Source organism: Nymphalis io, chromosome 6, assembly GCF_905147045.1.
Source record: "Nymphalis io chromosome 6, ilAglIoxx1.1, whole genome shotgun sequence".
NCBI classification, from domain to species: Eukaryota; Metazoa; Arthropoda; class Insecta; order Lepidoptera; family Nymphalidae; genus Nymphalis; species Nymphalis io.
In genome coordinates, this window is record NC_065893.1 from 1,487,347 (window position 1) to 1,511,513 (window position 24,167).

At 35.6% G+C, this 24,167-nt stretch overlaps 1 protein-coding gene across 2 annotated transcripts in view; it reads right to left on the minus strand.

Moving 5' to 3' along the window:
• The window catches only part of LOC126769126 (angiotensin-converting enzyme-like), a 47,981-nt gene extending 25,257 nt beyond the window's left edge, over positions 1-22,724 (minus strand). For both annotated transcript variants that reach the window (XM_050487714.1, XM_050487715.1), the window contains exon 1: positions 22,594-22,724. In XM_050487714.1, the coding sequence (XP_050343671.1) occupies positions 22,594-22,608 (15 nt within the window). In that variant the 5' untranslated portion in view covers positions 22,609-22,724. The remainder of the gene's footprint in view (positions 1-22,593) is intronic.
• Positions 22,725-24,167: the final 1,443 nt, after the last annotated feature.

Sequence of the window (24,167 nt, forward strand, 5' to 3'; positions counted from 1 at the left end):
TTAGAACAATGGGATAAAATATTATTTCGAATAGAGAGTTTATTATACTTTAATTTGGAAAAAAACAAAATCAGCAAGTACACTAACTAGAATCAATCATAGACATTAAAAATCATTGAAAATCCGAATGCATACACTTGACCCATATTACGGGTAAGTGTGCGTACTCCTATGGGGTAAGTAGACGCACTTGGGGTAAATGAACGCATGGCTGATTTAACAAAAAATAAACATAAGTATTTTAATACCGACCCATGGAAGAAGCAGCTACGTTTAATTTTAGTCTTTTGCGAAGAAAAGACTCGCTTATACAAATGGCTGCTGCAGCAGATCACTTGCTTTTCCCTTGTAGCTCTTTAACTGGCACAAGTTTAGGTTTTATCCTTATATAATTTTGAGGCATCATAAAAAATAAGTAATAGATGTAAATTAAATTATTTAGTTAAATACATAATTAGGTACCTACACATATATTCATTACTTTATCACTTAGAGGGCAAGTGCGTTCACTTACCCGCGCACACTTTCCCCGAAAACCCAAAATTCAAAACGATAACCTCTGATTCCCAAGCGCTGAACGTAACCTCAAATTACATATGCTAATTAAATATGCCGACAATTAAAAAATAATGACTCACCATTAGGTGGCTATCATTAGATAGCTGTCAATCTTGCGTGTAAGACTGTTTTCCAAAACACAAAATAGTTACGATTCAAGCGAGAAAAATACGTTTTTGCAAATTATTAACCAATGAAGGGTGATGCAGTGCAATGACGTATAGCAACTAATTTTCGTTGACCACAAATAAGATTGGCCTAAACAATCACCCCATCCGATCATGCGATACGGGCAGTGCGCATACTTACCCACTGCGCTCGGTTACCCCGAACGACCATACCATCTTAACAGTTGATTTAAAATAGCCATTTCTTCAGTGATAAAACCACCTTAATAAATTTTCTAAATATCTTTTCAAGGATTAACATTGAAAGATGTAATAGGCAGCTTTACTTAAGGATTAAAATATTAGTATGCAATAGTAGTCACGTCAACCGAGATAAGTAAGACAATTTTCCCACGTTATACAACAATTCTATAGCGGAAACAATTTCAGTTGTAAAAAAAATTAAACTGTCAAGCTATTATAATATAAACGCGATACAGTGAAACAGATATGTTAGTTTCTTTACTTTTTATATATATTTTTAATATGTCGTGGGCACCCAACGTCACAGTTGATTCAGAGTTTAGTGTGATGTATTTAGTTTATTTAAAAAAAATGACTTTTTTCTTTTTTTACATAGAAAGACAAGGCAAAGATTCTCCTCTCGCCTCTTTCGAACTGTATTTATTTATTTTAATAGGAAGCCAAGGTTGCATTCATTATTAACATAGTATTACAAGTGACACGTATAAAAAGAATAAATAAAAACATATTGTGCATATTACACCCCACTTAAAGGCACATCATGCATAATAAACAAACTTTAAACTTAACCCATACTATGTTATATTAGCAATTACCACTATATATTTAGTAACAAGCCAGTGTGATGTCTGGTCTCTCTGTAAGAGAGGCCTCTGTCAGTTGCTTAATTTTATTAGAGCATTTAAAGATATCATCACGGTAAAAAGTGAATAGATAAAACGTGTACACCATGGTAGCATTTTGGGGCCTATTATATTTATCGGTTATACAAATGATATAACTATCAAGAACACATCAAACGCTACTTTTTGCTGACGAGTGTACTGTGACAATTAAATGTTATCACGGTTCAACATGTGACCAAGAAATAACTGACGCGTTTAAAGATAAAGATAACATGGACACATTGTAAATTTCAAAAAAAATAAATGGTAAATACTGTTGGAACAATAGCAATAACTGTAATATATTTTTTTATAGAATAGGTAAACGGATGGGTAAATGAGATACTAGATGGTAAGTGGTCACCACCGCACATAGATTTTTTTTTTATAGAATAGGAAGGTGGACGAGCATATGGGCCACCTGATGGTAAGTGGTCACCAAACGCTCTTAGACATTGGCATTGTAAGAAATGTCAACCATCGCTTATAGCCAATGCGCCACCAACCTTGGGAACTAAGATTTTATGTCCCTTGTGCCTGTAATTACACTGGCTCACTCACCCTTCAAACCGGAACACAACAATATCAAGTATTGCTGTTTTGCGGTAGAATATCTGATGAGTGGGTGGTACCTACCCAGACGAGCTTGCACAAAGCCCTACCACCAGTAAAGATTGTTATTGTAAGAAATATTATCCTTTACATCACCATTGCGCTACCAACATGGGAACTAAGATAGAGGGACATAACCCCTCGTACCTGTAGTACCGGCTCACTCGACCTTCAATCCGAAACACGGCAGATTTGAAACATCGAAATTGATGGTTGCTAGTTATTCACTTTGTCATTAGGATCGGTAAGGATATTCTGTACGAGTCAACTCGAAACTCACCCCGGAAAACGGTCGTGAAATGTCATAAAGTGATATGCGACATTGAGCATCATAATCATAACATTTCAAGCTTACATTTTTCTTACAGAATAGCCCAACTGATCTATCTTTTCCTATTTATATAGATAGTTATTATATTTAATTATATTATCATTAATATCTTTTGAATTTATATTTGATCAACACCACTATCACACCAGCGTCATCGATCACAATTTTATAGTATTAAATTTATAAAAAATAAAAGTTTAATTAAAACTGGTACTTATTAAAATTGTATAAAATATAAAATTATAATACTGTATTAATCATTGAACCAAATATTTATTTATTTTTTATATATTTCTTATATTTCAACATTGTTTAATAAAAACAAGTTTCAGCTCTATCTATCGTAACATAGCTGCAACTTAACGATTAGTCATTTGTAAGTCTGCTAGATGGCGTTACGTACATTAAAATATATTTCAAATATCAGAGGAGTCGTTACCGTTAAAAAAAATATTCCTAATTTGACGATTCTATTTTCATTTTGATAGTTTAGATAAGAAATTAAAAAAATATATAGATATGTATTTATACTATATATAAATGATGTTTAGTTTAGTATTGATTTCATACCAATTTTTAGGATAATAATTATAAACCCTATTCCACTCACAAGAAGATATATAAAATAAAGATAAATAAACAAAATTCACATGATATATGTGATGTTATACATATGGTCGTGATGTTGTGTAAAATTTGTGAAAATAGTTGCGTTTTGAATATCGGTGAAGTTATATTCTGATATTTGGAAGTAACATTAAATATGTATAAGTTAAGTGAAATAGTGTTGCATTATAAATGAAGATACAGTTGGCAAAAACTGTGTGTAAGATTTTGTATACACAAATAGAGTAGTGCAAAATAATTTACCACATACAAAATATAGCTCCGCTGTCTGACTGTAGAGCAAGCAACAAGTGGTTGGTTCCTGAGCGTAGCCAATAGCACTTACACAATTACGCCAACTTAACTAAGACGGAATTGAATCAATTTATTTCTTCGATCATATTTTTGTTCACAGATAACTCTACCCAGGTTTTATAGTCCCACATATCCCCTCACCTTATGTGGGGGAAACACATAAATGTGTTTTTCCAGCGAGAAAAAAAAAGGTTTTATAGTTCTCACGATAATGAGCATACGCAAGCGATCCTGTGGCGCTCCTCGTTAAGACGTAAAGGGTACCGCTGGTTTTTTAGTTACCGCGAGGGAAACGCGTGATGCGTTTTTCTAGCTTTAAAAAAAAGGTTTTCTAGTTGCAGATAATTTTTTTTTATATAGAATAGGAAGGCGGACGAGCATATGGGCCACCTGATGGTAAGTAACCATCGCCCATAGACATTGGCATTGTAAGAAATGTTAACCATCGCTTACATCACCGATGCGCCACCAACCTTGGGAACTAAGATGCTATGTCCCTTGTGCCTGTAGTTACACTGGCTCACTCACCCTTCAAACCGGAACACAACAATATCAAGTAATGCGGTTTTGCGGTAGAATATCTGATGAGTGGGTGGTACCTACCCAGACGAGCTTGCACAAAGCCCTACCACCAGTAAATCAGTATTTCACTCGGAGAAAAAAGCCCATCTTTTTCAATTGCACATTTCTATACCTAAGGTTGTTTGGAAGATCTCGCTTTTTAAGCGATAAGGTCGCTTTATTGTACAAATGTGTTTATTTTGATTCTGTATTCATTTTATGTGTATGGTGTTGGTATGCATTAACAGAATATCTATCTGTCTATCATAAATCTAAATCAAAACATTTAAAATAACTATTTCAGATTCAATTCCAATATGATTTTCACTTAGCACACGCCGAATGGTTAGGATGAAGCGCTGGTTTTCCATGAAGCCAATAATCTATATCAAAATATATCTTTGTTTTTTATCTATTGAGCAATAATTTCTATAAAAGTACATAACATATAAATAAGCTATATGTTATATGTATGTGAAATAATCTATGTGCACGGTAATCGCTTCGCCTATTATGATCATCAGCACGCTACGTTAAACAGGGCTGACATTTATAAAAGGATATACCTACATATATATACATATAATATATTTTATCAGTTTGATGCAATAATGCAATGTTTTAAGCTATTCGTTATTTTAATATAGCTTGCTAGATTTAGCTTACTATATCTATACGCTTGTTGCAATAAAGATTAAGTGCATAAATCTTACAAAAATAAATGCATATTTGTTTGTGTACGAGATACAATTGTTACAACGTTTGTCAGTAAATAAATAATATAAATTGCTAGAGCACGGAAATATGTAATCTACTGTATTACTTCATTTGCACAAATACATATTTGATTTGACAATTATAATATTATATACGTAAAGGAATTTGTTCGCTTAGCTGTTTTTTTATTTATTTAATATATGTTAAATTTTGTATATATTAACTATCACGTACATCGTCAACGCGCCAACCTAGGGACCTAAGGTGTTATTCCCTTGCGTCTGTAGTTACACTGGCTCACTCACCTATATATTGCAACACGAGTGAAGTTAATAACAATAAAAATGTTCACAATACACTAAACTGCGACGTTTTTTTTATAGACAAAGATGGCGGACGTGCATATGGGCCACCTGATGCTAAGTGGTCACCAACGCCCATAGACAATGGCATTGTAAGAAACATTAACCATCGCTTACATCACCAATGCGCAACCAACCTTGGGAACTAAGATGTTAGCGATGTGATGTAAACGATGGTTAATGTTTCTTACAATGCCATTGTCTATGGGCGTTGGTGACCATTTACTATCAGGTGGCCCATATGCTCGTCCGCCTTCCTAATCTATAAAAAAATGACGCCTTAATAGTTTGAGTTAGCACTTGAAATATTCTAGCAAGTAATATGTATGTTGTATTCATTAAGACATTCTAAAAGATACCATTTAATCTATAATGAAAAAAATATTCTTGAAATCTTGAATCCTCTTATCACAAACAACCTTTGAAAATTAAAAGACTAAAATAAAATTATTATTCCTAAACGGCTAAACTAAAACACAGAAGAGTCTAATGATGCAGGCTACCTTACGGTATTTTCTTCTTCGTACAAGTACGAGATGAATCGTTAACCACAAATTAAGCACACGAACTCGAAGATCGATCTGATCGAGATTTGCTATCTTCGGATATGCCATCCACTGAGTCATCTCGACTCCAGAATACCTAACTAAATACTTAAATAAATCTAACCACTATAAATATCGTTTATCGTTTAAAAAATTTAAACGTCATTTATTACGACGATTAATAAGCAAGTCTAATCAAATTAAAAATACTTTATCAAAGTAGGCTTTTACAAGCACTTTTATATCATTGTCATTTTACAGGATTATATTAAATGTAAAGTACCAACGTTTCGAAGGAGAGAAACTCGAAACCTAGTTAGTAGTTGTAGAAGCTTGTTTTCACTATTTCAAATTCAATGGTTTTAATGTAATATAATTAACTTTATATACATATATCCTGCCTGAAAGTCAACAAGTACTAAAGTTCAAGATTTTTGTATGATATATATAAATTGTTTTGAGTGATATATTATATTCCTTATGTATTTCTATGATAAACGATTTTAATTTACTAAAACGCAATGATACAAATATCTACGGATATTTTTTATACATATAAACGAATTCCTTGCCCCAGGATAGATTTATTGACTTTGCGGAGCGGAAACTCTCAGCTCATTCTCGAATATACTCAATATTTTTTAATGTCAATAATGTCCTTTAGACCGATTTATAACTCTCATAATCCAATGGGACGGCAGTCAGACACAGTCGAACGGAAAGAGTTCAGGCGCAGGACCAACGGCTTTGTGTGCTTTCCGAGGCACGTGAGTGTACACGCTTATATCTTTCTGACTCCGGGCTCCTACTAAGAATTAAACTCCTACTAAGAATAAAAAAAAACCCAATAACTTTTTATTGGCCCGACCTGGGATTTGAAACCAGAACCTCCGGGTCTATCTATCCGGAGGTATCTAGTCACTAGACCAACGAAGCAGTCAAAGTTTTTCAAATATGTTATGACGCAATTGTGAGTGAAATAGTAGCAACCCTAGGTATACGGCGTAGGTACATAGTATCTAGTCTAACCGCATCACCGTAATAATCTGTAATCAAACGCACATTGAATACTAGAAACGACCCCGCAATGTAAATAAACAATGAAACATTAAACATTTACATATAAAAAAACTTCAGCCGGACGTTACTTATATGACTACAGCCGCACTTATCAACAACGGACATTATATGTTAGAAAAATGGTATTGGAAGTTAAGCGTCAGTTCTTTTCGGGTTTTATATAGTTCTCTGAGTTTAATAATATTTTCCGAAAGAGAGATTTTAGATTTTTTATTTTTACTTGGACCACCAAAAGCTTTGTCCAAGCCCATCTGGGTAGTATTGTTTTGTTCCGGTTGGAAGGGTAAATGAGCCAGTGTAACCACATGCACAAGGAACATAACATCTTAGTTCCCAAGTTTGGTGGCGCATTGGTGATGTAATGAATGTTCACTATTTCTTACGGGCCGAATGTTTATGGACGATGGTGACCACTTTCTATCAACTAACACCAGTATCCACCACTTGCTATCTACTAATTGCGGTCATATTAAATTATTTGTTTAATTTTTATAGATTTATTTACTATGCGAACATTCATTGCCTTATTTTTTTATTTTAGTTTCGGTTATAATTTGGAAAAAGCTATGACGTCATTAAATAGTCCGATATAAATTGATTGTATAAAAAAATATCAAAACTAATCATTACTGATTAGTTTTGATATTTTTAATAATATGTAAACTATTTACATAGTTTACAACAAAGCGACATCGTGCAGATAAGGCGTAATGGCGCAGACAGCCATTGTTGTGAAAATTGCTACGGGATAGGGCGCTGAATACTGTTTGATTTACTGACAGCTCGAATTATAGTACGAACGAGAAATCAGTAAACACCAAGAGATATTTATGTAATGTGACTGAATATCTGGTAGATCAAAGGAAGCAAAATTATTTCTTAATTACAGGGAATATGGTCAAGGCGTCTGTTGAAAGGGTAGAAAGTCGTTGCCGATTTACATAATTAATCATTATAAAGAGCGAGAATAGTGAGTGAACCCTGCCTTAAGCTCTCGAGCCATCCCAGTGGTGTAATACTGATAGTGAGGTGCAAGCCTATATATAGCCAAGCAATAGGAGCTTGCACCTTGGTGCTCACCAAGGTGCAAGCTCGTCTGGGTAAGTAACACCCACTCATCAGAATTTCTACCGCAAAACAGCAGTACTTGCTTGTTGTGTTACGGTTTGAAGGGTGAGTGAGCCAGTGTGATTACAGACACAAGGGACATAGCATCTTAGTTCCCAAGGTTGGTGGCGTATTGGTGATGTAAGCGATGGTTAACATTTTTTACAATGCCAATGTCTATGGCCGTTGGTGGCCACTTACCATCAGGTGGCCCATTAGCTCGTCCGCCTTCCTATTCTATATAAAAAAAAAATTTGGACCTCACCCATCGGCTTCGCAAGAGACCACTCATAGGTTCTTCAACCGTAAATAACAATGTATTCTTATTTATTTTTTAAATATTTATATCTCAGACTTTTACGTCCGTGACATTTTTCGTGTGTATTATTTTATTTTTATGTTAATTACAATTTGAAAGTTATAATACCAATTATACAATACCAGATTATCTACATCGATATTCCATAAGTTATATAATAACATCTAATATACTTTTTTTATTTAAGTTTCGTCTTTGTGCGCCGTGGATCACGTGATCTCGTGTTTTACGCGATGTGTATATTATATAGTATATAAAGCAAAATAATGTCTTCCATAGCTTGTATTTCCGTGTGTGTGACTGAACAATTAAGATACAAGCTTATAATGCTTGTACCAATGTCGATGGACAAACCGCCTCCTCAATTGACTATTGGCGCGTCTTTGTAAAAAACAAAAAAGGCCAAAACATTCAAGTTTTTTTGTGTGGTTATCTTCGATCAAATATAATATCGCCCCTGGTTGGTTTTGGTAGATACCATCCACTTATTTACATATTCCATCGCCAAACAGCTATACTAAGTAAGGTTATGTTCCAGTTTGAAGACTGAGCGAGCTGGTTTAACTACTGGCACAAGGGACATAACATCTTATTTGAAGAAAGGGACAGGTAAGATTTCTTAGTGTCTAAAGCCTATTTGCTAGTCTATTATAAATTAAAAAATGTTGTAACAGTAACAGCCTCTTAATGTCCCACTGCTGGGCTAAGGCCTCCTCTTCCTTGTGAGGAGAAGGTTTGGAGCTTATTCCACCACGCTGCTCCAATGCGGGTTGGTAGAATACACATGTGGCATCATTTCAATGAAATTAGACACATGCAGGTTCAGGCAGGCAGGCATTCCTCACGATGTTTTCCTTCACCGTCAAGCACGAGATGAATTATAATCACAAATTAAGCACATGAAAATTCAGTGGTGCTTGCCCGGGCTTAAACCCACGATCGTCGGTTAAGATTCACGCATTCTAACCACTAGGCCATCTCGGCTTTGTTGCAAAAAATGTTGAACACATCTCAATGTAACAAATGGATTAATTACATCTTATCGTTAGGGTAGGTATGAACATACTTCTCTGGGTTTTTTCTAAGTAATTCAATGTCTCACGAAGTTTAAGCATATTTTGTACTTGATTAATGTTTTGTATGCAATGAATGAACATTGCGGAATGGAAAAGAATATGAGATATAAATGTAGTACAAAACGCGAGACAGAGAGCGCGAGTGACTCGCTGTAATCATGTATTCTTTAAATATTAAACAGGCAAGCAAAGCGGTAGAAAAATGAGATCCGACGAGCTCCATGAATATTTTCTATTTCATTTCCATACACCAGCTGGGTGCACCCGATAAATTAATTTCGTTAAAATCGTGCAAAAATCTGAAGTCCTTGAAACGTCGGAGCAAATAAAATCAAATTGTTCATGAAATATTTAAAGCTTATATATACGGGTTATGAAATTAAAACATGAACAAACATATAGTGTTTTAGGAAACCTTATTAATGCTTTTCTTTTTATTATTAAATAGTCATTGAGCCTGCCAAGAATATTTTTTTCGTGTTAAACATTATCATCTCCCGCGTCTTAGGGGGAAAGGGGTAGAGGGTAATCCTCGGGATTCAAGCTTGCTTCATATCTAAATAATAAAAATTGTTTCAGTGGTTTAGCCGTGAAAGCTTAACAGATAGACAGAGCTACTTTCGCATTTATAATGTATAGATGAATTTGATGATTTTCTTATTTACCCTCATTAACAGATCTTAAAGAAGTATATATAAACCCAATTCCTAATTTAAAAGAATTATTGAATTCGGTCAACATACTATATTAAACAACTGAATATAAATTTAGCAAAAGTTGATGAATGTTCAAAAATATAATGTTTCTTTTTTTCATATACGTAAACAATTCATGTGATTTATTTTGAAACTTGATAGTTGATTTGTGTATGTGTGTGTGTGTGTGAGGGGGAGAGAGAGAGAGAGAGAGAGAGAGTTAATCCTAACTGACCAAAACCCAGGAGGGTCTTCTCTTTATTCGGACTTAACCCCCCGCCAAATTAGTTTGCTGTATAGTACCATCAACGCACAATAGGTGGCGTATCAGATAGCCTAAATAAAATAAACAAGCATGACATTGGAAAGGATGTTAGTATTTTATAAATACAAGTCAATATATTCTGTAATTATATACCAGTGTCGGAACTCGCCTGAAACTGAACGGCGACCATGCGGTTTATGGACAAATGACAATGGTACACTTATCAATATTTATCACGACTTTGTAGATATTGTATATTTTATCATTTATTTAACTTCAATAATATGGTACGTAATAATTCATTTTCAAACAATTTTCAGAAAGCAATAATTCAAAAAAAAAGGAATTTTTTGATTCAAAATGTATAATAACGGTAGGTACCGAACACTTATTACCTACTTATTTGATATTCTACCGCCAAGCTGCAGTATTTATTATTGTTGTGTTCCGGTTTGAAGGGTGAGTGAGTCATTTTAACTACAAGTACAAGTGACACAAACTCTTAATTCCTAAGGTCGATGGACGAAATGGTTAATATTCCTTACATCGCCATTGTATATAATCGGTGGTGACCACTTACTAACAGGTGACTCATATGCCAGTCCGCCTACCTATTACCTAAATAATAAAATGACTTTTGACCACTGCAATACATATAAGGTATACATATATGAAACATAATTTCGTCGAAATTCCTTAAGATGTTTTCTTTCAACGCCTAGTACATAATAAAATATAAAAAAAAAAAACAAACAAACACGTGAAAATTTAAACAAAACCACTAGCTCAGATTCTAGTCCATGATATGAAACCACTCGTGGTAGGGCTTTGTGCAAGCTCGTCTGGGTAGGTACCATCCACTCATCAGATATTCTACCGCAAAACAGCAGTACTTGATATTGTTGTGTTCCGGTTTGAAGGGTGAGTGAGCCAGTGTAATTACAGGCACAAGGGACATAAAATCTTAGTTCCCAAGGTTGGTGGCGCATTGGATATGTAAGCGATGGTTGACATTTCTTACAATGCCAGTGTCTAAGGGCGTTGGTGACCACTTACCATCAGGTGGCCCATATGCTTGTCCGCTTTCCTATTCTATAAAAAAAAAGATCTCTTTATATCCAAACTATTTACTACTGTTCACTGCTATATATTAAAGACCTATTGAAATATAAATAAAACCATTACGAAACAAATTCAAATGCTTGACTGATACAATAGAATGGAAGCAATATTGGTGGAAAAATTAAGTGCAGGTTTCATAACGAAGTAATAATTAGGTTTATGTCGCGCATGTCGGTTCGTATTGTTGAGAAATAAGAAATCGTAACACTGATCACTGTTCAAGGGCAATGATCGGTTCAACGTCAATCTCGCTTTAATAAACCTTTTTGGGGATCCCAAAATCAAAATATTCTTTATTCAAGTAGGCTCATAAATGTTACGTCATTAACTGATTATCGCAGGTTCAAATCTACTACTTTTCATGTCTTTGTGTCATCTTCTTCTTCGTCGTGACACTCTTGTCAGAGCGGTCGTGGTCGCCATAAAGTATTATGAATGATTCGGCGCAGATGTTATTCGCCTTACGAGCCTTCGCCATATGTCCCTGTTAGTGGTGAACCTGGTGCATTCATGCAAGGGACCGCCAACAGTTGTTTTTATTTGGTCGGTCCATCGCATGGGCGTTCCCCCACGTGGTCTGGTGCCATCCACCTTGCCTTGAATAACATGGCGCTCAATTGAGTCATTTCCTTGCCGGGAGACGTGTCCAAAAAATGTTAATGTGCGCTTTCGAACCAGCGCCGAAAGACGCTGTTTGATGCCGAGTTCTTGAAGAATGGAGATATTGGTGCGAAATTCGGTGCACGAAACTCTTAGCATTCGTCTCCAGCACCACATCTCCAGAGCATAGTGTCATAGAGATTTGTGTCATACTTGTCCCTATAGCTCATTCATGCTCGGCTGAAGGAAAATATCGTGAGACAACCTTCATGTGTCGTATGAAAATCAGAAATAAGTATTAGTGGAATAAATACCTTCTTCATCAAAAGAAGAAAAGGCTTTCGCCTAGCTGAGGAATTTATATTTACTATAGTCCTTAAGTTTCTGTGTATAAAGTGGATCATGAAAGAGCTATCTATGTATGTACACAGGAAACCAATACGAATGCATAGTTGGACCTGCAATTTGTAAATCTAATGAGCTAATAAAACTATTAAAATAATATTTCTTAATAAAATTCCTAACAAACATGAAGTAAATGTATAATATTATGAGTGAGAACATTTTTTTGTAAATTTGGATTATATAAAACTATTTCTCATTTTTTTTTTTATTTATATAATAATAATTAACATTCTAACCTTAAATATATACAATGAAAACTTGAAAATAGCTATTTTATAAATCGTGACGGCTTGGAACGGTTTTATAGTAAGAATGCTAGCAGCATTTCCTCTTTGAATCGCAATTCAAGTCAGCCCCCCTGTTGACGTTTACGTTTTTAGTTAACTGTATACAAAAGTGTATGTAAACAAGAAGATATTTTTGTATTATTTTAAAACGTAGTACAAACAATATATATGTTTTTAACCAACGGCAAGTTGTTGATTCGCTTATATTCTTTAAAAATAGTAATAGCAATGCCCATTTCTTAATGAATTACTAAAAATTCCTATTTATCCCTCCAGTGAAGTGTCAAGCTTAGGAGTGGGGCAGACAATAGCCCAAGAGGTCAGGGTATAACCTGCGACTTCTACATCATTTCTATTCAAAAAATCTCATGTATAATTGTCTGATCATTTGTACAGCTGCCAACAATTTAATATCGATTAATGGTCTTACTTATAAACATTGTTCAGCGAGTGTTTAGCTAAACAATGTTGTGTCTTCTTCTTTCGAATATCAAATCAATGATGACAGATAGAGAGATATCAGTTTAATTAAACAGATGGTAAAACCCTAACTGCCCTAACTGCCCTAAGTATTTATACACTGCACGGTGGTAAGCAAACTATGAAAGCAAGGCCGACTGGGTGCACTCTGACGCCCTTATTAGGGACCCTGATTAGGGACTCTCTTACTAAGGGTTTAGGGACCCTGATTCAGGATAGTGTAAAACCCGTTTAAGCAACGTTTATAAGTAAGGCCGTAGAACTTTAATTACTGCATATTTTCAAACTGAATTCGCATTGAGTTTTAATCACTTGAGTGATAGCGTTTAAGATTTGTTGACATGTCAAGTAATTTCCCACGATTGACAAAGGACAGCGCTAAAATGACGCATTATCTTTAATGATTAAATTAACCTTAATTAATTTTAATCTTGTAATAAAAAACTGACTATTACAATAAATTAATATTCTCTCTGTGGTAGGGCTTTGTGTGAACCTAGCTAGGTAGGTAGCACCTATTTATTAATAATAATTATGATCCACATCACTTACACATAAAATTATAGGTATTTAAAAGCTGAATTTAAATAAATATAAGCTTTAAAAACCCTTTTGTTTGCAAAAATTGATAGTGTTAGCGCTTTGAAGTTTTATACCAGTATCTATAGGCGAAGGGTAAATCATCATAAGGTGGTTTTATTATACGTGTTCGTCTGCATCCTAAAATAAATTATATTAGAATTACCTGAATATTTCAGCAACTAAGTACCATCAAGTTTTTTACCCGCTAGCTTGTTTAACAATTTAAAAAAACATAATCTATTTATTTACAGAAATCAATCTATGCCAGAAAGCAGATACATTGTAGATAAATAGTTGATTTATTTAAATGCGGAAAAAGAAAAGGGGTAGCGGATGTGTTGTATCGAAATGATGCAACCTCTCCGATCCGTGGCCAAAACGGCTATCGCAATATTTTAGTACCTTTTTAAAGGTTTCCACGTCGTGAAATAAAAAATAGAGAAAAGCAACATTTTAACCGACACCCGGATACTTCGAGTAGACTCGCGTGTTACTGTAATTAAACCTAATTCATTCCTTTTTCCTAAGGACAGATTGAGTTGTTCTGAGAAAACATCAACCTTCTATTTGCAATTACATAACATGTATATCAGTGTTGTGTACCAGTTAAAAGGGTGAGTGAGGCAGTGTAACAACAACACAGATCACATCTTAGTTTCGAAGGTTGGTAATGGCGAAATGGTGAATGGCAAAAAAAATGGCCAATGGCGAATTTTTTTTATATAAAATAGGTCGGCGGGCATACGAGTCAACTAATGGTAAGCGGTGCCGTAAGAAATATTGCGAATATTCCTATACTCTCATGGGATGGGACAATACAACACGACCAAAAAGAGTTCATACGCAGTACCAACGGCTTTACGAGCTTTTCGAGATAAGGGAACACCCTTTCAACTTCCAGGCTCCAGGCTGCGAATCTTCAATAGAAACTCATCAACATTTTATTGGTCTGGCCTGGAGTTTGAATCAGAGGAATTTAACATTGCCACTAGACTAATAGGACTGTTACAATACTAATACAATATCATACAAGATAAAAAAAGTTTTTTATGAAATTCGGTTATAATTTCCTATCTTCACTTTTCGTGCTTATACAATTTTTTGTCACTATTTGTATCAAAATGTATTATTAAGATGACCCAGATGTTATGGCCAAAACACTGTAACCGAAGGTTGTGGGTTTAAACTTGGACAAGTACCACTAACTCATATGCTTAATATTATTTATCTCGTGCTCGGCAGTGAAGAAAAACATCGTGAACATCCCTGCATGTGTCATGAATTTTGGCCACATGTCCATCAACCCCCATTGGAGCAGCGTGGTGGAATAAACTCCAAAACCTCCTCAAAAGGGAGAAGAGGCCTTAGCTCAGCAGTGGGATATTTAAGGTCCATTATTTTACTTTTTTACTTTATACCAAAATATTCAATATTATTGTAAATAATATTATTATATTAAATAAAAACAGATTCCCGAGTCGTCGGATAAAAAAAAGTAATAATATTATAATTGTCATATAGTTCGTAAATCTACACGTGGCAAACAAATATTTCCTTTTTATATATTATATATAATGGAGTGAATGCAGAATGGATGTCTCGAGTCTGTCGTTTTCCATGATACAATCAAACTCTGTGTCGAACAGCTATGTTTATTTGAGTCCGAACATTATTAACACAAACTGAAAATCACGCTTTCACATTTTATATAATATATATTAATTTATTCAGTAGTAGTAGTAGTAGCAGTTATCGATGATGCTAATACAGATATAAGCCAAGTTCACACAGTCAATCATATTAACGAGCCTTTGACCTAAATAGTTATGACATAGCTGCGATTCCCTTGTGACAGGGCCTGTATCTTTAGGGCTGCCAAAACAAAAGATACAACAATCATAAATCAAATATATTACAACACAATTGTAAAATTTTATAAATCATTCCACAGAATATAAGTCTAATAAAGCTATATTGAAAAGTAAGGGTTTAGTCATTCAAAAAATAATGCGTGTATTTTTTAATTTTTGACAGCCCTGATCTTGCAATGGAGGGGTCAACGCCCAGAGGTTAAGTAGATTATTGCTACAATTGAGAGAAAGTGACACGCGATCCTACACTTTGGCCCTGGAATTGAGGTCTAGAACTATTCGATTTATTGCCAAGTTAACTCACATTTTGCAAGAACTTACTATTTTCATAACTTTCACATATGTTTTTTGTTTCTGAACTAAGACTAGTTTTCATTACTGTTTTTTTTTTCAATGGTTCGAAAACGACTGTATGGGCAGACAAAACCACTCGGCTTTATAATAACTTATAAAGCCGAGTGATTTTATTGTTGCATTATAAATTAGGCTTTAATTCATTACACGATTTAATTTACCGCCAACTGGTTATGTGCGTGGGACAAACATCATATTTTGTTATGTTTTCTCCCTTCTGCTCAAATACTTTGTGTTATTTGGTGACAGTACAATTACTACAATTTTACTTACTTTACTATTTTTTAAGGATAAAAATAATGACAGCTAGACTGATTTGGATATATAAATTTATTTTTTTCAAACATTTAAACGATTATAGCCTTTATTTACATAACAATAACATTCTATGTTGTTTAAAAAAACGCCGAGATGGCCCAGTGGTCAGAACGCGTGAATCATAACCTATGATCGTGGGTTCAAGCTCGGGCAAGCACTACTGAATTTTCATGTGGTTAATTTTTTGTTTATATTTCCGGAATGGCAAATGACTACTCCACCTAGTAAGTGGTAGTAGAGTCCAAACGCGACAGCGGCCAGTACAGTCGGGAAGAATGTCCTGCACTAGCCGCCCCCGCCTTGCCGGCCTGCAAAATTTGTGACTATAATTCATCTCGTGCTTTACGGTGAAGGAAAACATCGTGAGGAAACCTGCATGTGTCTAATTTCACTGAAATTCTGTCACATGTGTATTCCACCAACCCGCACTGCATTGCAGCCGGAGGCGCAAGTAAAGGGTGTCACGTATGCCCACGTCCTGGAGCAAGCCGAGCAGGGTGTAAAGCTTCAGGACCTAGGTATCTGTGGCGGACTTAAAGTCCGTCGCTCTGCGACGGATGCCAGAGTGCAGGAGCTGCCTAGGGCGCAGTCGGACCAAGCAGAAAAGCTTGCCGAGAAGCTCCGCACGGTTTTGGATGGGGTGGCCAACGTTGTCCGTCCCACAATGAAGGTGGACTTAAGGGCCTAGACGACTCCGTCACTAGGGAAAAGTTAATCGGCACTGTCGCTCGTGAGGGGAGTTGCCCCGTTTAAGCGATTAGGTGCGGAGAGATGTCACGCGGACCCGGATACATGGGTATGGCCCGTGTGACATGTCCGATAGCGGTGGTGAAAAAACTGTCTGACAGCGGTCGTCTTCTGGTTGGATGGAGTTCAGCCAGGGTGTACGTTTTGGAGCAGCGTCCTTTGCGCTGCTTCAAGTGCATGGGTCTTGGCCACACCAAGGCACTCTGTCCATCTAGGGCTGAACGTGCGGGGCTTTGCTTCCGGTGCGGCGTCGATGGCCACAAATCGGCGGGCTGCACGGGGAAGCTGACGGAGGAACACACCCTGACGGAGTGTGCCGCGTGGGGGCCCCAGAGGCTGGCGGCACTTGTCGGCGGTGTTCTCTCCTTGCCAAGCATCATCAATGCGATGCTAGGAAGCGATAAGTGCTGGTCGGAAATGGTCTCCTTCTGTGAAAACGTAAGGTCGCAGAAGGAGGCCGCGGAGCGGGAGCGGGAAGAGGACGCCGCTGTAAACCTGCTCCGCCGAAGAAGACTGGGGAGAAGAATGAGGCGTTATGCGCACCTTCTCCCTCCGCCGCAATAGGCGTCGCCGGGAATAGGGGGTTCTCAGTACCCTAGTAATCCCCCTAGAGAAAGGAGGCCTGCTACTATACGCAGGCCGCCCGTCAGAGCGTCGCGGCAGCGTGCGCAAGCGATCCCGTGGCGCTCCTCGTTATGGCGGAAAGGGTACCGCTGGTTTTTTAAAAGGTATTCCGTTGTTCGGGGCGCACTCGGCGCCTCGGACATCGGCGAGCCCCACATACCCCCCCACTGTTCCCGTGGGGATGCCAGCGTAAAAAAAAAAAAAACCTCACTGGAGCAACGCAGTGGAATGAGCTCCAAACCTTCTCCTCAAAAAGAGAAAGGCCTTTAGCCCAGCAGTGGGACATTCACAGGCTGCTACGGTATATATAATATAAGATAATCATGAAATTTTGCATACACGTTGCCAGGGATACGGAAAAGTACATATTATGTAACCTAACACCTGGTTTATATTCTATAGGCTTGTTCAGGACAGGGCGATAAAACCTTTCAATAAGAAACCCAATTGAGATATTTTCTTGTGTTATCCTTGAAGTTGGTTTAATAATTTAAATTTTATTATTCGTTTTCTTTATTCAAAAAACATGCGGTATGTTTGTTATTCTCGAAATTCAAAGTATATAGCATATATAACTACGTATTTTCATCATTTCGATAAACACGAAACAAAATTCTTAAAAACTTAACCTAAAGACATATTTTGAGTAAACGAACAATAATTCAAAATTGACTCTAAATAAATATAAATTTCGCAACTTTCACATGTTTTAAAACTGTCAAATCAATAACTCCAAAATATCGCCTTATCGAAAATCGCAGCGACCATCGATCAGCATCGAGATTTCACTTGATTTCGATGTCGTTAACAATTTACTCAATTTAAACTCGTTGCTGCCACTTTATATTGTCAAACTTCACCGGGAGACTATTCAGAACGCACAAATACGAAACTCGTCGGTAAATTTGAACAGGAATAATGGAACTGCGCGTGGCATGTATATCACAAGTGCTCTATTCTCTCACTCTCTTAAATCGATGACGCGAAACCACAGTAGATAGAGATATGGTGGTAAATCAAAACTTTTCGTGTTTTCCGAAATGTCAACCTAGGGCCTCAAGGTCTGTGGCCTTTTCAGCTACCTTCAGTACCAACGAAGCCCTTAGTTGTAATACAGTACTAAAAGTATTATTAATTCTTAGTTAAAACACCTGAGTTTAACCTCCTTTGTCTGTAGCCACACTCCATTAAGAAAAAACGCAAAAAAATGAATCGTATAGTATGTAGATACTATATGATAAAAAATGGCAGGACATATAATAATATAAAACTGTAATTAACACTTAATTACCCCATTTTTGTAAAATAGCACTGTAACTTTAATGAACTCGCTTTCTTGTATGTTTTTCTGTCTGTTCGGTATAATTTGAAATGAATTTCAGATAAATTAGAAATTTCCAATTTTATCTTTATTCCATTTACAGTTAATACATTTCGACCTTGAACTAAGAGTGTAAACACATTTCTAAAACATATAACAAACCCTCGTTTTTCGCCAAGGTAATGAGAGATGCTGCTAAAATTCTATTCTTAATTTTGATTAGTACATACATCTTCTTATTTAATTCCTTAATGTAAATAAAAAAAGAGATAACGACTTCGTTAATGATCTCAGAACGGGATGAAAATACAATGAAAAAAAAAACTCGCTTTTTGTTTATTCGGTACTTTGAAAATCAATTTTACAAAAACCTAATAAAATAGATACTTTAAAAAAAAAATTCAACATTTTTTAATGAAAGACAATCAAACATGCAAAATAATAACACACCGAGAATAATGAAAAGCAAATATAAACATTTATCTTACAGATATGAACTAGATATGAATGTTACCATTTAATAAAATATTAAACTATGTATAGTCTTTATTATATAAATTATGTATTATAGTTTTTTTTATCTTTTTCAACACTACTTTCCGCGCCCGGATTTCCTCGCGTGTAAGGGAGTAGGACGTTTTTGGTGCACAATTGTGTTTACGAAATTTCATGACTAACGGTTGAGTAGTTAAAACGTGAAAGCGTAACAAACACATGTTCGCTCTTATAATACTATAGTTAGGATAACACAAGTCAAAAAAATATTCCAATAAAATGTAACATTGTTTTAAAAACAATAAAATGGAATGATGCAATTGCTCGAATCGTAAAACGAAATAGTATACTTAAACGATGTTTATCGATCAGAAAGTAACGTTTTGCAACGTAAACGTATCATTGGGTAATATCTAAATTTTGATTAATGCAACAAGAACGCACAAAATACATACTCTTTAAAAGTGTAGGTTAGTTCATAGAGTCGGGATGTGTTTGTTAAAAAATGCACTTATCGTGTTTTTAAGGATGAGCAGCATACTGATCAAAATTCACAATGCAATGTTTAACGTCTGTACAGAACGAGGGAGAATCCATAATTTAATAACGGAGCCTCCAGACCGATTTCGGCCACGGCGGCCTATCTCAAGAGAGATTAGCCAACTGTGCAGAACATATTATATTGCACAAGTGAGTGTGAAAACACAGGTGCACTCTCTATTCCCTAGCTCTCATAATCCGATGGTACGGCAATCCGACACGACCGGAAAGAGTTAAGGCGCAGGACCAATGGCTTTACGTGCTTTCCGAGGCACTGGAGTGTCTCTTCCAGACTACGGTCTGCTATTGAGAATTTTCGACAGAAAAACTCAATAACTTTTTATTGGCCCGGCCCGAGATTCGAACCCAGGACCTTCGGGTCTATGGCCTTACATTATTACTAGACTAACGAGGCAGTCATAACTTGATTGACTAAGTTTCCAGCATCTGAACTATTCTGCTCAGTAATCTCGGCTATCGTTATTAAAACTATATGCGGGCTATAAGCAATACTCCGTCGTGGTTGTTAAATATTGTTTTTTCTTTTAATATTATAGGTAGGCGGACTAGCATATGGGCCACCTGATGGTAAGTGGTCTCCAACGACCATAGACAATGGCATTTTAAGAAATGTTAACCATCGCTTACATCACCAATGCGCCACCAACCTTGAGAACTAAGATGTTAGGTCTGTTGTGCCTGCAATTACACTGGCTCACTCACCCTTCAAACCGAAACAATACCAAGTAATGCTGTTTTGCGATAGAATATCTCATGAGTGGGTGGTACTTACGCAGACGATGTTGCACAAAGCCCTGCCACCAGTAAGTCATCTAGTCTATGTATATATATATATATATATATTGTCTTAGAATTATTTTACTGATTTTATTATAAAAAACTTCGAGCTAAGTCCCTAACCTAAGTAGTGAAAACCCTTTAACGCGTGGAACCGTGCGATACGGCTGATATACAAATTAAACTGACTATCTCTTTAGTCTAGATATGAGGCTGCAGATCACGAGGTCCTGGGTGCAATCATCAGGTCGGATAAAAGGTTATTGGGTTTCTCTGTAACAAGACATCTCAATAGCAGCCTGGAGACTGGGTGTTGAAAGTGTGCACATTCCCGTATCTCGGAAAACGACTCTGTCCGGTCGTGTCAAAATCAAAAACAAAATATTTTTTATTTAAATAGATTTTTACTTATGAATCGTCAAGCGCTACCACCGGTTCGGAACGTGGATTTTACCGAGAAGAACCGGCAAAAAACTCAGTCGTTACTCTTTTTTCGCCTGATGTCAGATTTTCTGCACCATCGGATTATGCAAGTTAAAATAGAGGGTGCCATTGTGTTTGGGCTCACTTTTGTGCTATGATCGTTATAGCCTATATAGGATATAGGCAATTCTCCCTTCCGTGGCCAAAATCGTTCGGAGTTCGTCATCATTATCGTCATCATCATCTGCACTGACTGGCTACAGCAATAGTTTGAAATAGTAAAAAAAAAAAAGTAAAAATTAAAATTTTGTCTGATTTCCGCTTTTCATTCTTATTTTAATAGTTCAGTATGAAAGTCATCGACAAAGATTTCTTGGTCACTGGTTCTTGGGTACTGTCATACTTTATTGGAGGATATGTTAGGAATATAAGATATTCATTAAAATAACATTTTCTAGTATTTCTTTTTAAAGTTCTAAATTCTTTCTAGGTTCTTAATATTTACCTAATTACGTACAAAGCTAGCGTAGTAAGTTCTCTGCAATGTTTATTTGCACCTTTTATATATGTTTTCAAACGTATTAAAACTGTTCAAACATAATATAACACCGGCTTGGCTGTTTGACCTAGAAACTCGGCTTAAAAGATTTTCTCTCATTTCCTCTATTCGTATTTTAAAATTTATTACATTAAATAAATTTTTGCTTAAAATATTTTTTCATAAGAATTATATTAGAAAACATATTTTTTCTAATATAATCAAGAGATAATATAGCTATAACATAATATTGTTAAATACTTTAATTATTTGAATTTAATTACTAATTGGGATTAAGAGAATACATATAGATTTTAATTATAGAACACGTTGTTTTATAATTGTCCGAATACGAACAACATAATTGCACAAGGAGTAGGGTTACTTCCAGACGAAATTGCAAGACACTTAGTAACTGTCATTATGTACCTACGTTTATCGAAATTCATATTCGAAATAATTAAGTATTACCTAAACCTATTAATCGCCTTTCATTTTCCAAAGCATGAAAATACCGCAAAAAAGACCAATCAATTAAATTAATTCATTAATATTATGATTTCGGATCCTAGTTTTGAGTTTTTGAATAAAATTGGATACAATATAGAATAATATAATCATATATCTTATTTTATAATTCCCTGTCTTAGGAATATTTATCATTTCAAAGTTAACGCCACGTTAGTTACGTTGCGTTACTAGTCGATTTAAATTCAGAATTTATCAATTTAAATTTCGATCAATTGACAAAAATATTTCAATTTAAAACGATTCTTCAAGGTCTTAGAACAAAACAAATTATATATTTATCTTAAACATACGACATTATAAACATAATTTACTTAACGCATAAACAAAACTTAAATAAAAACGAAAGCGTAATGCTAGAATCATTTTGATTACCTTGACTTTAGACATGACGGTTGTACCAATTATATCGAGACGTCATCAGAACAATATCTTGGCGGTTCGTACACTTTGAACTGCACCGACAACACGTCCGACCCGTAAGGCAGCCGAGTCACAACTGAGTATAACAATATCATTCAGTTTGCAATACGAAAGCTTGGATGAATTAGATTGATTAATAGTTTGAACGAATTTCGTTGCTGGTGGAATGGACGCTTATCTTTTGATATAGAATGAAGAAATAACAGCAGTTTTATTACTTCATTAAGCTATTCGGAACTATAATTGATCATTGAGAGGATTGCTGCTATTAGTTGCTCTTTCGTGTTGTTATTTAGATTATCAATAAAGTTTATTCAGTTTTAATTGTAAGGATGGTTATTTAAACATTTTCCCAACAATGCCGTCTTGAGAAAATGCCTCAACTCCTCTTAACGAGAAAGTCTGAGGACCACGCTACTCCAATGCGGGATAATGGATAACTGGATGCACATGTAACAGACTATTATCAGACACATATTGGTTTCGCTGCTATATTCTGAGATGAATTATGAACACGAATTAAGTACTAGAAAACTGTAGTGAATCTTGTCTGAGTTTGAATTTAGTTTAGCCCTTTTAACCAGTAGCCAGTAGGCCATCACGATTCGTGTAAATAATAGGTACATTTTGGAACTATTTTCATCACACTAATCCTGTACATGTTGAAGGATCTAAAATTTTCAGAATTTCCTCAGAAATATACAAGTTCATAACGGCATTCTCCTAAGCCCTAAGCAAAGAATAAAAAATAAATTTTAACTGCGTGAAAACACAGTCGTGCTGGATTTGAATTCGTGATGTTCGGTTAAAAACCTGTTTTCTAACCATTGGGCCATCAGGGATTTTTATATTTATTAATTAATAGTATAACATAGAAGCCTTCAGATCCAAACAATTTTTGTTAATATAATTTTTTTTTCCATGACTTACATAAAATACCCTTAATTTAGAAGTTAAAAGCATGAAAAACCAATGTCCTGCGCCTGCTATCTCTCTAATTGTGTCAGATTGCCGTCCTAGCGGAAGAGAGCATTATTCAAAATGGTTGTATAAAACATTAATTAAGCTCGCAGGATTTCACCCCGTACAGTTCGGTTAACACCGACGTTGACTAACGTGAGCCATCAATTTTCTTTTTATGATTTAATTATTATAAAGTCTTTTTTAATTAAGTAATCGTTTAATCCCTTCAAGCTAACGAGTTCCATCAATGTACCGACAGTGTTGATTTCAAATAATAAGTTCTGATCACTTACGTTCAGTTATTTTCCGGTAAATATTTGACCTATTACTACGAATTATAAAACAAATTACCCCGCCGTGTCTGTCTGACTGAACGCGAAATACTCAAAAACTAGTGAACGATTTTTCATGCGGTTTTCAACAATGGATGAAATGATTCATGATGAATGTTTAGACGTATTAATGTTTTGTGTAAATTAGCTGATGATGATTGTTGAAGATGTCGGAAAAAATCATGACGATTGGTAGCTCTACTGGCGTACACCGCGTAAATCAATAGAGTT